We start from the raw sequence: 17,576 nt of genomic DNA on the forward strand, positions 1-17,576 counted from the left end.
GGTGCTTTTAGGGTGCAATCCTCATTAGAGCGGAGGCCCTAAAAGCATGGAGCCCCAACCCCAGGTTGAGACTAAGCTAATGCATGATTGTTCTCTGTTGAACCGAGTTCATTTGTTTTTCTAATAAAGGATGATCGCCATAGTCTTTCGGCAGGCCTACGATGTCAGCGTGCCTGACTTGACAATGGGATGACGCTCTGAAGAATGTCACCAAGGAATGTCACTACGACTAGTAGGAAGGCCATGTAGGCTACAGTAGGAACGCCATGTAGGCTACAGTAGGAAGGCCATGTAGGCTACAGTAGGAAGGCCATGTAGGCTACGTCAACGTATAGAAACAAGGGCATCGATGAAAGAACAGCTTTACTGTAATTGCTGACATCGACATGGCGGTGTGGTTATCAGGTATTTCATCTGGAGTATCTGGGATGCATGTTTGGAGGAATTCCCAACATGCCTCAGTAATTGTTTTGGAATCATGTTTTGCTTTGCCAGCAAGGTTTCCTGTAGCCCACAGGACAGACACAACACTGCCATATAAAGACAAGCGCTGAGCAGTGGTGACGTGGTACCATAACAGCTCCCACCGCAAGGATGTTTATTTGTCATTATATATAAATACAAGATACAGGGACTATGTAGAATATGCACAGTATAGATACGATGGCTATGATATCATGGAAAATATATTATTAGCCCACCACCTTCCCATAATAAGATAGTATTACTATTGTGGGTTTAGATATTTCCTGGCTTCTATGTGTTATAGAGGCTTCTTATCTGCAGGCTGGTCTGTTGGAGCAGATATTCACCAGAATTTAATTAACTGTTTTCACGCTGAACGTTTCCACAAACAGATTAGGTATCTGCTGGGTTACATTTGTGACAGTGTTGTCACACTAAGGTCAACTTGTAATCTGGCAGAATCAAGAAGAACTTAAAGCAGACTAACCTGCATCATTATTCACACAGTAAGAGGGAGATTCCCTCCGATTAGATTCTCAACATGGCTAACTCGAACCTTTTACCTCAGGCTGACACTTTTGGGACTATTTTCCTCTGAGGAACCATCTGAGGAGGGAGTCAGATGCCTCGTGTACGTTGTATCCCTCCTCCGAGTGCCTCTCTAGTCAATACCCCGACTTGACTCTACCCTACAAACAGATGTGGAACAGGAGCAGCAGGGGGAGGAGGCGGAGGACAAGGAGGGGGTGCGGGGGGGGGGGTGCTCCTGGTCGGTCACACCCTCTGCAAATAACAATCTGCACACGGCATCTCCGGGCCGACCAGCAGAGCTGGAGGGAAAACAAACAGGGAGAGCTGGGAAAACGAGGCCAGACCCTGGCAGCTGGACTACGACTGGAGGCACCAGCTATCCCATGCCAGCAGATGGGCTATTGTCCAAGGTGTGTTCGACTGTAAGAGAGGTCCCTTTTGACGCGATTCAAACTATGATTAACGTCAACTAGGACACTTCAAAATGTATCTATATTAATAAACAGAGCTAAGTTTCCATGCCCAAATCGAAACGGGCGGTTTACAAAACAAAGCACCTTGGGGCCACACACACGAGTGCATGATAATATATGAAAATATTTTTCGCAGTATGAAAATACATGAGGCTGTGGTTGAGCCTGTTCCTGTGGTACTGTGTGTTGACTTGTGCAGAAACAAGCAGCGAAAACGGAAGTCTAACTACATCCTGGCATTTCTCTACAAGAGACAAGACTCATTCATGTCTGGAGCTGACCATGCAGATCCAAACATTTCCAAAACACTTAGTGATCTATGGTATCAAAGAGAATAACAGAATATTGTTTTGGAATGCCTGTGGTGTAATCAGTATCTTGGTGTTTTTAATTGTGCATTGGCACATGGTGGTAGTGCCAAGGTAGTCCCATAGCCTACCTTCGGCTCTTAGAGAAGGGAAGGGGTAATTATACTGGATTTCACAACCTGCAATTCATTTCACTCGTCCAACAACAGCAAGTGCACAGTATTTGAATGACCGCTGCATGAAAGAAAAAAAGAGAAGGCAGGGAATTCAACTTAGAGGTTTAGAAGATCTGTTGGTGGAAACGTCACACCTCACTGCAGAGAATGCATTGGTCTCCGTCCTCTGCTTTCGCTTGGGGGGAAAACACGCCACACGCCAACCATGACACCACTGTCAGTCTCACACACGCCAACCATGACACCAGACTGTCAGTCTCACACACGCCAACCATGACACCACTGTCAGTCTCACACACGCCAACCATGACACCACTGTCAGTCTCACACACGCCAACCATGACACCACTGTCAGTCTCACACACGCCAACCATGACACCAGACTGTCAGTCTCACACACGCCAACCATGACACCACTGTCAGTCTCACACACGCCAACCATGACACCACTGTCAGTCTCACACACGCCAACCATGACAGCAGGTAAGACTGTCAGTCTCACACACGCCAACCATGACATCAGACTGTCAGTCTCACACACGCCAACCATGACACCAGACTGTCAGTCTCACACACGCCAACCATGACACCAGACTGTCAGTCTCACACACGCCAACCATGACACCAGACTGTCAGTCTCACACACGCCAACCATGACAGCAGGTAAGACGGTCAGTCGCCACATGGCGTCAGACTATGCTGCATAATATAGGAGGAGCAGAGCTCAGCAGCCACATGTAGGCCTACAGCCATGGCCGTCACAAGGTGGGGGGGGGGGGCGGGCTACCCAGGGCCCCAGTAGGGAGAGGGCCCTTGAAAATACCCCCACCCCCCTTTTTTTTCTCACCAGTCACTGTTTTTTCCCTCTCCTGTTTAAGAATAAATGTTCTTTATCAAAAGATGCATGAGATTCATGGATCAAAAGAGGAAGGGGTACCACAGAGATTGTTCATGTATAGGGCCCAGAAGTTGTGGTAGGCCTGCTTTGCTGCACTGGTGCTCACATGGCATGATACAACACCAGCTCCCTCACATTCAACTAAATACAGTTAATCCACACACAAAAAAACACTAGTGGCGCAAAATAGTCTTGTAAACTGTTCAAATGATGCTTTGAATGGGAACACTGTGAGACATTGGGTGGAGCCTCATTCAAACATAGCAGGTTTACAGTATTACCGGTCTGGCTATGAGGAACATGAGAGGAATGTAGGAATGTACCCTCAGTAGACTATCTGCTCCCTTCAAGAGGAAATAAAATGTCTATTGTCATGAATACAGTTAGGCTATCATGCAGGTTTTTCTGTCAGAGAAGTCAGACACACGTAGTGAAAAAAGTTCTCACTATGTTCTTGTAAGGTGTGGTGTAGAGGGTCTTTATAACAACCTATGACAACCATGACAATAATATAGGTTATAATTGTAGGGACATTTGGACTTGACCTGAGACCCGCACCTGTGGGCTATCTAAACTATCAATCATTAGGCCTACAAATAACAGGCATAAAGACTGACAACACGAGTTTGACTTTATTCCGACAGAGTGCAGAAAAATGTAGATTGTGTAACTGGTAAAAAGACACATAGCATGTTAGAAATACCATGGTGTTTTGTGATAGGCTACATCAATTAATGAATCCACAGGTTTGTGTTGCAATTAAAAATGTTTTGTTGTAGGTCTGAGCTTCTAACCTGATGTACTTGATGTACCTGATGTACTTCTAACCTAATGTACTTTACTGAACCAGGATCCGCTGCTTTGCCATTAAGCTGTCCGTCACCTCACTGACACTAAAAAGGTGAATGACCGTTGTCGTGCGGCCACGCTGCTTACCTGAGTCTTAGGTTGGCCATGAAGTCTTCCAAAGAAACGTTGTCCAGAAGAACAAAGTCAGCCTTTCCGAACTCTAGACTCTCGTGTTCTGCCATCGTTGTATCTTGTTTTTAGGATTTGGGTTTTGAAAAATATATATCCTTTGAAATAACTTTACAGATCTGCTTTGAAGTGTTTGCGACAACAAAGGTAAACAATGTCCAGCCGTCCAGAGCGCTTATTCAATAGAAAGCTGAATGGTCTAGTCGCATTGTTTTCATTCAGGGAAGTGGTCATACTACATAACTTTCACTCATAATTAGTCAAATTAAAAGCAAACTAAGCAACGTCGAGGAGTCAGTTTTGTCTTAGGCGATACCTCTTCCAATAGGCCACTCCTGCAGGCTTTAAACTGCAGTGGATAGGCTATAATCCAGGATGTATATCTTTATATAACTCCAGAATAACTTGTGGCTTCCCACCGATGGATGTTCTTGTCCCGTTACTCCAGACTATCCGAGCTCTCTTGCCTTGAATTGCTCTCGTCCCGAATACCGACGAATAGAATCACGATGCTCCTCCTCCAATTTAGACATGTTGGTCGGAATTTGTCGCGTGTGAAAGAAAATATATTTTTTTAAAATCTTTAAAAAAGACCACAATTGAACTGCGATATTCTTCAGAGATGACGGGCAAGTAGGCTTCTAAAAAGAAAAATATAAAAGAAAAGCTTGTAGCCAACAGCTGAGTAGACCTAGGCCTATGTCTTTTATATCCATATATGGAAAAATACTACTAGGCTACTTCTTCAACAGACAACCATTTGTAAAGGTGGGCCCATGTTTGACATGATGAGAATCGAACAGGTTAGAAGCTCAGACCTACGACAAAACATTTTTAATTGCAACACAAACCTGTGGATTCATTAATTGATGTAGCCTATCAAAAAACACCATGATATTTCTAACATGCTGTGTCTTTTTACCAGTTACACAATTCAATAGGCGACAGTAGACATATGACTGGCATTCTTGATAATTGACTAGTCTTAGATGCAAAAAGCTGAAATAGCCCAAGACTTATCATCACCATCCCTTGCTGAGACACATCCACTGAACAATTCAACAAGACACTGCTATGCCACCTTGTGTTCAAAAGTGGTACTGACTGGGTGGAATGGACACTACCTTACTCATTCAACATCCTCGTACAGTAAAATAACAGGCATATGATCACATCAAGACCCTATGTCAGTACAGTCAACATATGGATGATAAGACTATAGCTAATATGGACAAATAATGGACGACAATATGTCAAAACAATAGATAATAATTGATAAAAGGCGAACTTTTATTAAAACTCGGAGAATTATGAAAAAATACATCTTGCGTGAAAGCCACCCACAAACCTTGGCTTGTGACTCTTCAGTCATGGACAAAGATTTGCTGATATAGGTTCTTGATTTTGTTTTGAGCATCAGAAAATTGCAAATGCAAAGCAGTTTTGAAGATTATGAAACCGTATCAGCAGTTTCCATAGAATAATGTAGGCTACAACTGTTTAAAACCCAATGTTTTCAGCCAATCGCCAACTCATTTCGTCTGCGCAAGCAGCGAGCCCCCAAATATGATACTGGAAGAGGCAGCATTGGACCATGATGACCCACAATTCTGGGTCACATACACCAGGGCCCCTCTACGCAGAGAGGTCATGTAGGTGGTCAAACTACCAACAGTGGAACGACCTGTAACATCGGTGTGTGACAGGGAAACCCAATAACCATTGACCACAAGCCACAGGTCAGTTTTACCACTACCGCGACCAGTTTGGGTGGAGAAGTAGAACTGGTAGACTCCCTTGACCGGGGCTCGGAACACCCCAGTCTTCCTGTTGAAGCCTCGGCCCACGTTCACACGGACGGTGCTGTACTTGATCTGGTTCACCTTGCCTGAGATGACGCGGGGTAAGGAGGCGAAGAAATGGACTTTTCTTTTCACCACTGAAAGAGAAAACGACATTGGAAATAACTGTGAAGATGACAAGAAGAGCACAAGAGATGTGACACGAGATTCAAAAGAAAAACACGAGTCTTTCAAAAATGTGATGTTGACGAGTGGATCCAACCCACAGAATTGTCCTGCTCACCATATTTCTTTTTTTGACACTTCCAAGTGATCTTGTCTTTACTCACACAGCTCTCACTTCTTTTGCAGCGTCCGCATACTATGGTGTTGATGTCTGTGGGGAGAGAATGTCCTGATAAGTTTCCTATATAAGGTCAACTAACAAAAACAGCACTTAGACCGTGACCACTGATACCTGCGCAGTAGGCCAGAGCGCAGGTCGTCGGTTTGACAAACTGGTAGACATAGTAGTTCCCCGGGCACTTCTTGATCTTGATGGGATGGGACCTGAAGGCGCAGCAGTTCCTCTTCCAGTGACCACACACGCTGCGGCTGACGATGCCGTTCCTCCTCCGGGGGTGGGGCCCGCTCAACCACAGCGGGGCGTGGGTGCTGCACATGTTCTCGGGCACACACCTCTCCGGCATCTGCACACTCTTGCCTCTGTAGAAGAGGCGGTACCAGCCCTTCCAGTTGACGTTGCGGTCGCACATCTTATTCTTGGAGGTGATGTTGGTGGCCCTCCACGCCTGGTCTAGGACAGTGTAGCGATAGCAGGGGTCGAATGGCTTCGCATCGTTGTCTTCAGGGGACAAGTTGTCCTCCTCCCCTCCGTGGATTAGGGGGTAAGGCGTAAGGAAAGTGCTACCTACTGTAGGCCCTACCAGAGATATGGAAGAGAGAGAGAACAGGCAGGAGAGAAACTACTGTAAATGAGTCTGTATGTGAAGAAATCGATTAATACATTTGCCCGAACTGACCTGTTGCAGTGGAAGCCTCACTCTTGCAGCTTGCCAGAGTCTGTACGGAAATAAACATGGAATGACTCATTCGTTAGTAGACAGTGTGTGTAGAAAATAGGCCCACTAGGCTACTGTAGATTCTGTGACTTATAGTTATAGCCTAACGTAGATGTTAAAACAGTAAATACAGTATTATCCATACTTTATTCAAAGCATCCAGTTGTTGCCTAATCGTCGTTTGTTCAGACCTCAGGTTCTCCATCTCCTAAAAAAAATGAGAACTAAACTATTAAGGCGGATTCTTGCAGAAGAGGATCGTCGTCCTACCTAAAACCTTTGTGACCCGAACTTTGACTAAGAAATTACCTCGTAGAAGGCAGCGAATGGTTGATGCTCAATGTTGTAGAGCTTCAGCTCAGTCTGCAAGATGAAATGTTCCCAAGTTGAAACCATGCAACGTTTTATATATATATATTAAATATTTTCATGCTTTGTGTTTGACTCTCATTAACAGCAACCCCATGATGTTTACACAGGCAGTTTTGCCTTTTCATATATATATATATATATATATATATATATATATATATATATATATATTACATATACAGTATAAGCATTTGGGGAAATAAGAGGATATTTTATGAATAATGTAGGCTATGTTTATTATGCCGAGTTCCATCTGCTATCTTTTTGAACATCACTCAACACAGCCAATACTCACAGAGTGTGCGTTTCCCGCTGAGTCTACTGTGCAGGACGACATTATGGCAAACACAACAACAGCTACCTGCATGACAACCATCTGGGAACAACAGTTGAATATTAATCTAGATGCTGGTCTTGGCACAACTAGCCTACTTATGGAATGTCTTGTCACTCCATAGTAGGTTTTGCAGTTACTGAGGGACAAGGGCAGAACATTTGTAGTTCTTTGTCAAAAGAAAATGTATTTTACTACAGTAGATGGTAAAAAGTCATCTTACCTTGAAAGCCCAGATCTCTAAGCCCATATTCTGACAAGGCTGCCGGTAGTCTAGGTCACCAGAGTCAACTTAGGAACTGGGTTCTGCCAGGCGAGGATGCCAAAAACAGAATAATACATCATTAATCATCTTGAGATATTAGGATCTGTCTACAGATTTACATATAATACGGATGCCTCTTTGAATGTGAAATGTAGAATTAGTCATAATATTTTCCTAAATACAGAAAGTAACATAATTCCCGCACCTGTTTATGGAAGCATCTTGAAAAATCTAAAACTGCAAGTGGGTGATCTTTTATATACATGTGCTCAGGCTTGCGTTCCACCAAACTCATATAGGGAAGTTGGGGTCTGAACACTCAGAAAGTCGAGGTGTTACTTTTCACAAACAAGATGCAGACGTGGACATGAAATAATCTCACCATTTAAAGGCAGTTTTTGAGTCGGTGTGGTCAGCATTTACCCGGGGAAAAGACCTAATGTGGGCAGACCTAATGTGCCAGGGAAGACTGCTCCAGAGCCTAGGGGCCTAGGGGCCGGGCAGACCTAATGAGCCAGGGCAGACTGCCCCAGAGCCTAGGGGCCTAGGGGCAGGGCAGACCTAATGAGCCAGGGCAGACTGCTCCAGAGCCTAGGGGCAGGGCAGACCTAATGAGCCAGGGCAGACTGCTCCAGGGCCTAGGGGCCTAGGGGCTGGGCAGACCTAATGAGCCAGGGCAGACTGCTCCAGGGCCTAGGGGCCTAGGGGCCGGGCAGAGCTAATGTGCCAGGGCAGACTGCTCCAGAGCCTAGGGGCCTAGGGGCCGGGCAGACCTAATGAGCCAGGGCAGACTGCTCCAGAGCCTAGGGGCCTAGGGGCTGGGCAGACCTAATGAGCCAGGGCAGACTGCCCCAGAGCCTAGGGGCCTAGGGGCCGGGCAGACCTAATGAGCCAGGGCAGACTGCTCCAGAGCCTAGGGGCCTAGGGGCTGGGCAGACCTAATGTGCCAGGGCAGACTGCTCCAGAGCCTAGGGGCCTAGGGGCCGGGCAGACCTAATGAGCCAGGGCAGACTGCTCCAGAGCCTAGGGGCCTAGGGGCCGGGCAGACCTAATGTGCCAGGGCAGACTGTTCCAGGGTCTAGGGGCTGGGCAGACCTAATGTTCCAGGGCAGACTGTTCCAGAGCCTAGGGGCCGGGCAGACCTAATGAGCCAGGGCAGACTGCTCCAGAGCCTTGGGGCCACCGCCAGTCATGACAGGTACCATAACTGAAAGGGACCTTAACTATGAAGAATCCCTTAATTGGACCTAGAAACAACTGACATCTGTTCCAATTCTTATCTTATTTTATAGCCTATTTTACACTCAATTTAATCAACTACAACAAATACAATAAAAATAAAATGAGCTAAAACAAGGAATACAGTTACAATTTTAGATGTATAACATAGCCACCGGGATACAGCCCTTTGGCTGGATTGTGCTGGCATGAAAAATGTTATCTATATATCTATATATATATATAGTCTCCATAAGCATATGCCATTACCCTAGTCAAATTCCTAGTGTAAACCAAGTAGGGCGGCTATAGCTCAGGAGGTATAGAGTGGGTCGTCCAATGATCGTAGGGTCGGCGGTTCGAAACCCGACTCCTCCTGACTACGTGTCGAAGTGTCCTTGGGCAAGACTTTGAACCCCAAATTGCTCCCAATGAGCAGGCTAGCACCTTGGATGGCAGCTGCTGCCATTGGTGTGTGAATGTGTGTGTGAATGAGAGGCCTTCATTGTAAAGTGCTTTGAAAAAAAAGTGTTATTTAAGTGCAGTTTAAATACATGCAAGTCAATTTACCATTTACATGGTGAATACACATATCTTGAAATAACACATTTTAACACAGATTCATCTCTTTTAAGAGTTTGTTGATAGTGATGGGCAGCATCTAGCATTAACTGTAAGAGCAAAGTCCAGTTCATCAAACATGAAACTTAATTCAGCAATGTTACTTAGACTCAACCCTTTATTGAGCAGTAGGCCTATGCACCTCAAGGGTGCAGTAAATTGTTCTCATGCCTAAGGACATTGGATACTGCTTGAGGACTTCCATCGCTGCAGTAACAACATAGACCACTAGGGGTCGTAGCAGCAATGCAGTAAGAGTTTAACATGGAACTAAATGGAAACCAGGCCAAGTCCAGCCTGGCTTATGTGCGTGGCTGGCTTGTTTCTGTTCAGGACTGGTAGGACGGAAGCTAGTCATGCCACTGAAATAGCTGTGAGTTGAAAGGACATGAAATAATGTCTGATAAATTAAGATAGGTCTTGTCATCTGGACACATCAATGCTTCCAATGCTAATCCAGCACAATAAGAGCGGGATAGCCAGTTAGCTCATGAGCTCACAATAACTAGCAGCAGCTTCCATAACATTAATGGTAGCGGTCAGTGGCTAAAGCAGTTTTGAGTTTGAGTTTATTTAATTCACAATTGCAGTTTACACTGAAAAAGATTGCAGAATTTACAAAAGTAGTTAATCTAAAAGGATACACATATTAAAAGACAAAATCAATAAATAAATAAATAAAATACAATAAAAACTGACATTACACATTATCACAAAAAAAGACCATCCAGACATAAAACACAAAAAACATGTCACAGTACACAGAGATCTATACACACAGAGATCTATACACACAGACTCACACATCACAGACAGGACAAGACCAGGGGACGATTATATAGACTTATTATAAAGTCTAACAGCTGTGGGCAGGGTTGAAGTCATCAGACGTTTCATCCGGCAAGGAAAGTCTGTGATGTTATTCTCTTTTCTGAGCAGTCTCAGCTGCACCAGTGTATGCTCAAGAGAATATACTGTTAATGATAACAGAAGGGCTGTAGAACGACGCGTTAGTTCTCTCAACTGACACAGAGGTGCCAGAATGTTTACCAGCTGCTACCAGCCAACTGTCTACTTCCTGCAGTGCAGTGACCTCTACCTCACACGGCACTCGGCTCTAACATACCCAGCAATCTTATTTTGGCAACCTGCCCCCCTTCCCCAGAAAATGCCACGAGGCGTGGAGGCTATTCGTTTATGCTGAGTGAGAGCTCTCACTGACACGTGCACATGCAGAGTAACGCTAACACGTCTGCCAGTAATGGCCGCTGTGTAGTTACTGGACTTGACATAGGTGTCACCTGAAACTGGAGTCTGGAGCACTGGTATGAATAGGGATGACAATGTCATGACTTATAATGCCATATTTGTACTATTGGTCTGTGCCTAGTAATTGGTGTCTCATTTTATCATGCTTCCTCTTTAGCCGTAAAGTTTACGTTTACGGCGTAAACCTTTATCACAAAGACACCAGACAAATGTAGAACAAGTGTTTGACATGTTTATTCTCTGGATTCTCCATATTTACAATAATTTCAGTGGAAAATAAATGTCATTATTAAAAAAATAACTATGAGAGTATGATACAAAAGAAAATGGAAAATGTTATATGCAAAATGAACACACCTACGCCTACCTAAGAGCATTTTCACACTCCCATGACTAGCCCTGCAAAGACATGAATCATTAAATACTACTGTACATGCATTCTGGGATTTGTAGTAAACACTGGCTGCTGTTGAACATTCAGAGCCCAATCAATACTCATGCAGGCAACAACTGGAACACAATGATCAACAGGGCCATTCACACGGCATTAGCTAAGAGCATTCTCTTGTTAGATATTTTTGTGTCATCAATCATTTAAACGATTGTATTGAATTCAAGTCTTGACTAGCCCATGTTGGTGGGACTTTCTTTTCTTCGCAAGGCTACTTAAGGCTGAGGTGGCATTTTCTTGCAGTCAGCACTTTAAGTAGGAGGACAGCTAATGCCAGCGAAGGACTCTCAATTATTCAGCAGTACTGTAGTCGTACTGGTCCATTCACACACTCACAGTACTCGTTCATAAGGATTCCTGCTTTTATGACTTAAAGTGTCTCAAAAAGGTCCATCAAGACCTTCTACTTCATTTCCCGAAGGTCTACTCTAACTCACACCTTCCCAGAGTCACCCCAAAACATCATCCATCTCTATAATCAATAAATGAAAAGCGCTATACTGTACAAATAGTTATTATTATTATTTACAGTACATATTACTGTAGGTACTATCTCTGAGTCTTCCCTCCCACTCTCATCTCATTCACCCCCAAAACAAGGCACGGTAATGGGCCTAGCCATCCCAAACACACCCTCTTTCGGTACGTCTCCTTCGTCACATGGCCTTGGCCTTAAACTCTCTTGACAGGGACGATATGAAGGTTCTCTAACAGTGTTCAGCTGCCCTGCGCGTTAAGATCACGTATCCCCCGATCTGTTCCTCGTGAGTCAGCCGAGAACTCAACAAAGCGGGCGTCGCGGTGGGGACAGCGTGGACGTGCGACTACGAGAAAGCAGGATGAAAAGAGGGAGAGAGAGCACGTTTTTCCGAGTCCCTCACCGGTACATTTAACCCGGGGGGATTTGAGCGCTGACAGGCGAGCGCTGGCACGCAGGCCTCCTGGTCAGCCCCCGGGGCCAGGGGCGCCTGCGTCTCATTCACTTGGCCACTCTGTAGTTAGCCAGGTCCAGGGGCTCTCTGCTGGGCACGCACCAGTCGTCCGCCCCCTGGCTGACTTTGTAGTTCCTCAGAGCTGTCTTGTTGTACACAGGGAGCCTCTCCACAGAGTCTGTCGACAAGGCCTGTGGATGGAAGCAAACGATCGCGGTGAGAAATCCCTTCAGGGCGAAGAGGACGGATACGGAATGACCCGGCGCCCTCGCGAAGCGAGTCCGTCCCCAGATGACGACTGGATCGGCTCTGCGTCGACGTGGCTCACCTTCAGGTGGATGACGGCGTCCGTGCCGTAGCCCTGCATGGAGTAGAGCTGCAGGTCTCCCTGGAAGTACTTGGCGTAGAGGCGCGATATGGGCAGGCCGTAGCCGAAGCCGGCCTGGAGACGAGAGAGCGGGGTTTAGACTACAGTATCTCTCACCCCCCCCCCCCAACACGCCGGTGGGTGGATCTGTCCGGCTCTTCGATGGTGGCAGAGAGAAGGTCTACTCACCAGCGGCGCCCGTGTGTGCTCTCCTATCTGCGGCGTGGGGGCGGTGGAGTACATGTAGCTGAAGAGGTTCTCAATCCTCCTGAAGGGCACGCCGCCGCCCATGTCGCTCACCTGCACAGCACCAGGAAGAGAGGGAAGGGGGGAGGAGAGAGAGAGAGAGTGAGAGAATGTGGGCAGGAAGAGGGGCAGCGGTCTGTCATAAACGGGCGCAGACGGTGCCAGGCGGGCGCCCCCTTGTACCACTTGGCTTGATTCCACGGCACGAGACAGCCGGGTCTCCTGTTCTGCATATCGTCATGGTAGCCGGACAACAAGACTACTCAGCCCCCCCCTCCTTCCCTGTGTTGTGTCAGAGAGAGGCAGGTGATCCGCCAGAAGCACAGCTCTGGAGATCAAGTTCCTATAAGATCTTAACGCCTGCCAAATCGTGTTAATCTTATCAGAGATCACTAGCTCAGTTTAATATTAGTCCCACAACAATGATGTATCAACTCTTTGTGTCAAGGACGCAGTGGAAGCAAGAGTAAACATTCAAGAGCCATTTGCTGGTTTATTCTGCTCATGGTACACTGACGCAAACTTGAACGGGAGGGAGCGCACGAGAAGAAACCCCACAATGCTCTGCGAACATGACGCTGTGACGTCCAAAACAACGGCAACATGAAAACAACAAAAATGTCTGATGCGAGAGAAAGAAAAATTAAAAGCACCACCACTATAATTTTGACATTTGTCCCCTCTAAAAAGACCCTAATGTCACTGACCCCAAAACAATTTAGAAAGTTAAATCAAGCACAACAGCTGCTCACCGTGACTCATCGTTGCCGTTTGAGCAGCTGGGTTTGACACAGCTAGCCGGCGTTCGCTCCTATTATCAGGACCCTGATATCACTGACCTAAAATTACTTCATTAAGTTCAATCAAGCGCAACAACTGCTCATGGTGCATGGTCGTTACTGATGTTAAAAAACCTAGGCTACCTTGATTGACATGTCCTCTCTGCCAATGGCCACCATGACTTGGATGGGCGGGAGGTTGTTGCTCGCTTCATGGTGCTCAATGGTGGCTCTCATTGCGTTCTATAAAAGGTGGAACACATGGTAAAATGTACAATCACAGTTAGTTACCCATGAATCACAGTCAGTTACCCATAACGAACTTTGATAATTATCGCTAATAAACTTGACAAAAGGTTCTACCATACCTTGAAGAGCTCAAATAGCATGTGGTAGAGATGGGATGGGACGTAGACTATGCTTATGGGCTGCTTCTTGCTGTTGACTGTGGAAAAAAAAACAAAGGAAACTCTTGAAAAATCCATACCAGGGCTCTTTGAATGAATATAGAGCGTCCACCCCCTGTGGACATTATGCACCACTTACAGTCATGCCGTTTAGATCTATTTCCATCGTTCTCTGAGCAGAGGCAGTGTCAATATTGTCTGAGGCAGCCAACCACCCCCTCTTATCCATTCCTTGTGCCTCAGTGATATTATTAGACAGCCCTCACCACCATATGGTCACGAGTGTGGTGCTCGATGCTAGTCTCAAATAAGTGATGACGATCAACGTAAAGCCTGTTTGTACAGTAAGAGAAGACTGCGGTGTCGGAGACGGGGGGTAGCGATAGGATGTTTTTGTTTTTGTCTTACTGTTCATCTCTTGCAGCTTCAGGTCCGGTGAGCTGAGGTAGTACTGGTCACACAGCATCTTGGCGCTTTGGTAAGCGTCTGTGAGAAGGAGAGACCACACAACGTGTTGAAGACGTTTTAGAGATACATTATCGCAAGGTCCAAGCTGCCATGTTTCGCAACTTCAACAGCAACAACATCCGCATCGGTCTTTCCTCTCCAAAACATCCACGTTCACGCTAAAGGCGACATATTGTCAATAATATCCCCATTCAGAGTCGGCCTACCTCTGACCACCTCGGTGACCTCACAGTGCGGGTCAATGCTCCCTATGGTGTTGGGGTGAAGAGGATTCGTTGCGCCGTCAAAGACGAGACCTGCGGGGACAGGACAGAGAGATATCAAAATAACTTGACTTGCGTCATTGGTGTAAAACAACTTGTACAGCCCCGCGGCATTCTGCTTACTGTGCTGGTTGATGAGCATGCGTATGGATATACGGCTCATGTAGAAACGATCCAGGAAGTACTGGATGTTCTGATTGGTGACCGCGTCCTGGATAAAGGCCTCCTTGTATTCTATGATGCCCTGAGCCATGGTTGGCACCACATCGTTGTGCCTGTTTCTGATATTCACCAAGGTGTCAACAAACCTAAAAAGAGGGGGTGGAGAATAGTTAGCCAAACAAGCTCTGTTGTTTTTCTTCACAATATGACGTGACTTGGAAACTCCCCATAGCTGTGACGGTGTAGCCTGGTTTGACCATGACTAGTGACGGTGAGTCTGTATTGTAAGGTAACTTGCGGACTTACTCTCCCAACACGCCATGGTCATCAGGATTCTTGTCAAGGAACTCCAAGATTTCCATCAAGCTCTGAATGTACCTGAACAAACACAGACACATACTGCTGTTACACACAAATGCAGAGTTGTAACATTCTTATGAATTTCATTGTTCAAATTAGCAAATATGTTTCCACTGTTCATTAATATCCACACATGATACCATACGATGTGAAAGAATGCTAGAATGATTTGCCCTTCAATGATTTTCAGAAATAACATATTAATGGGTATGATGCACTTAAATAGTGTTATCTCATTCCCAGCATCATGGAAGGGATAAGGATTCGGGATACAATGGCATGTGACGCCTGCGCAGTAGCCGGAGGAGAAACTAGGGTAAAGTTCACAGCGCTTTGTGCTATCCTCATTTGGCTTCTTGCCATGGATGTGGGCTTGACTGGGGTTTGAGAAGCTGGTGAAGACATAGAACACGGGTTTGGGTCAATGAGGTCGGCCCATTGATACACGAACATGGAGGGGATTTTAGGTTCTAACCAAACAAACGTAGCCCTTAAATAGCTCTAGGCTTGGGTTGTCTTACCAGCTCTGCACCATCTGTACAGAGGGAGTTGTGAGCAATCGATCGGGGAGCAAGTTGATCTCTTTCATGATGTTCGATAATCGAACAGGCAGCTCTTGTCGCAGGAAAACAAATGACGTCTTCTCACATGCGTTGGTAGAACCTGAAGAAAGAAAAATGACATTTTATCACAGTGCGATCCCCAACTAACTTAGTCGACGTGGGATCTTTTTGGGAAGCAGTAACGAAACATAAACCAATAGCCTACGGGTTTGTGCTAAGATAGCCTAATTGTATTCGTGTAGTAAGATAGCTTTCTTTGCTATAAATGGTCTTCCGGTGACATGGTGCTGACAATTAGATATTTGCAGTGAATTGTACACACAAAGCTGACGCAATAGCCTAGTGCACAGTCATGGGTGGAGAGCCAATGCAAACCTATCAAGGGATCCCGTGGAATATTCTCCCAAAAAGGCAGTTTAGTAATTCCAAGACCTTCTAATTGGTAGGTTATATGCTTCTAATACTAATAAATAAACAGTGATACCAATTAAACAATATAATTCGCCTCCGAAGTTAAACAAACGCCTTTATCAATAATAGCCCACTGCAGTCTGGCAATAGCATGCGAACAGTGCAGTTCACCTTTATTGACAAACAATCTGTTAAAGGCTACTCACCAAAATCCAGAAACTGTTTCATGGAGAGAGGTGAAGGCGAAAATTTTGAAAAATGTTCGATATGTTTAGGCACGTTAGCCAAAGCTGCATTCTTCATGATAAATCGCACGAACTTCATCGTTAACGGTGGCAATCTAGAGCTAAAAATACATTAAATCATATTCTGCAGTGAGCGCACACCAAAATATTGCTGTTCCAATGCAAGGCTGGCTAGCAAATGTACAAAGTCAATGTTGATTTGAATGAATAGAGCGAGGAAATAAGACATCCCACAATAGCCAATAGGATACGATAGTGTGAAGAGTTACCAGCAGCGTTATCCAATGGGAAAGGAGAGTGGGTGGGACATGGGCTGGGACCTGCAGAAGTTGATGCAACATTATTGGAGCCCCAAACATGATTCAGACTTCGTACAGTTCTGCAAATGTCTCACATTGTCTTGAAAGAGGTTCTGTAGGCTACAGTAACTGTGTAATTGTGTCTCATGCTGAGTACATGTATGTAATTTAGGCTGTTGAAACATATTCCATTTTGTTATGGTGTTACAATCATATTCAACAGCATTTACTTTGAACATGACAAATGTGAATGTTCATTAAATATATATAGCCTACAAATTGTTGATATAAAACTGCACTTGTAAATATGAACCTATAATAATATATATTTATAAGTCATTGTTTTAGTAAGAATAAGTTAATAATTATTATTACTGTTGTTAATATTCATTATTAATAATCAACATTATTTATTAGGAATAATACATTCATAAGTTGTATTGTTTTTCATATTTTTGCCAGTCTTTCCATTACCAGTGTCATCCACTTCGCTGCCGCTTGCTCTCCAGGGTGAGAGCGATGTTCCCTCCAAGCGTGCTTCCCTGGAAACCAGCCATCCATCCACTGTTGAATAGAGATGCCTTTGTCGGGGTACACGATGTTCCACCACCAAATCCATTGTTGCATAATCAAAAGCTATGCAAATAAGGTGCACACATCCACATTAAACACTGTCTTCTCCATTGAGGAAAAACTGAAAAGACATGCACTTCTCAGTATCCTGCTTAAAATAAGTGCTCAAATGAAAGCAGAAATATATGAGTTATTTTAGACAAAGTCATTCACATTCACAGGTAAAGCCAGACCTGGTGTGTATTTATCCTAGCCCCTCTAGGTGAGACCAATCTCTTT

General features: G+C 45.1%; 3 protein-coding genes across 4 annotated transcripts in view; all 3 read right to left on the reverse strand.

The window, feature by feature from the left end:
* Nucleotides 1-4,261, reverse strand: part of myo1d (myosin 1D) — a 36,263-nt gene extending 32,002 nt beyond the window's left edge. Inside the window, exon 1 of the mRNA XM_084459870.1 lies at nucleotides 3,788-4,261. Within this exon, the coding sequence (XP_084315996.1) occupies nucleotides 3,788-3,882 (95 nt within the window). The 5' untranslated portion in view covers nucleotides 3,883-4,261. The remainder of the gene's footprint in view (nucleotides 1-3,787) is intronic.
* A 903-nt stretch (nucleotides 4,262-5,164) lies between these two features.
* LOC311326759 (uncharacterized protein) lies at nucleotides 5,165-7,705 on the reverse strand. Of its 2 annotated transcripts, none has more exons than XM_084459713.1 (8): nucleotides 7,622-7,705; nucleotides 7,360-7,440; nucleotides 7,002-7,055; nucleotides 6,838-6,900; nucleotides 6,654-6,693; nucleotides 6,089-6,541; nucleotides 5,915-6,007; nucleotides 5,165-5,768 (listed from the first exon to the last, which is right to left on the reverse strand). In XM_084459713.1, the coding sequence occupies exons 1-8, from the start codon at nucleotides 7,646-7,648 to the stop codon at nucleotides 5,362-5,364; spliced, it is 1,218 nt and encodes a 405-aa protein (XP_084315839.1). In that variant the 5' UTR covers nucleotides 7,649-7,705; the 3' UTR covers nucleotides 5,165-5,361. The 2 variants fall into 2 exon arrangements, with proteins under 2 accessions (XP_084315839.1, XP_084315838.1); XM_084459712.1 differs by having other exon boundaries at nucleotides 6,089-6,553.
* A 4,422-nt stretch (nucleotides 7,706-12,127) lies between these two features.
* On the reverse strand, nucleotides 12,128-16,504 carry pdk2a (pyruvate dehydrogenase kinase 2a; the record flags this gene model as incomplete). The annotated part of the gene is made up of 11 exons (XM_084459707.1): nucleotides 12,128-12,345; nucleotides 12,483-12,596; nucleotides 12,711-12,821; nucleotides 13,691-13,789; nucleotides 13,915-13,991; nucleotides 14,362-14,439; nucleotides 14,628-14,717; nucleotides 14,808-14,992; nucleotides 15,153-15,224; nucleotides 15,728-15,869; nucleotides 16,387-16,504. 11 exons carry the CDS (start codon nucleotides 16,502-16,504, stop codon nucleotides 12,202-12,204), a joined length of 1,230 nt encoding a protein of 409 aa, XP_084315833.1. The 3' UTR covers nucleotides 12,128-12,201.
* Between the last annotated feature and the right edge of the window lie 1,072 nt (nucleotides 16,505-17,576).

Source organism: Borostomias antarcticus (assembly GCF_949987555.1).
Source record: "Borostomias antarcticus genome assembly, chromosome: 29".
Lineage (NCBI taxonomy): Eukaryota > Metazoa > Chordata > Actinopteri > Stomiiformes > Stomiidae > Borostomias > Borostomias antarcticus.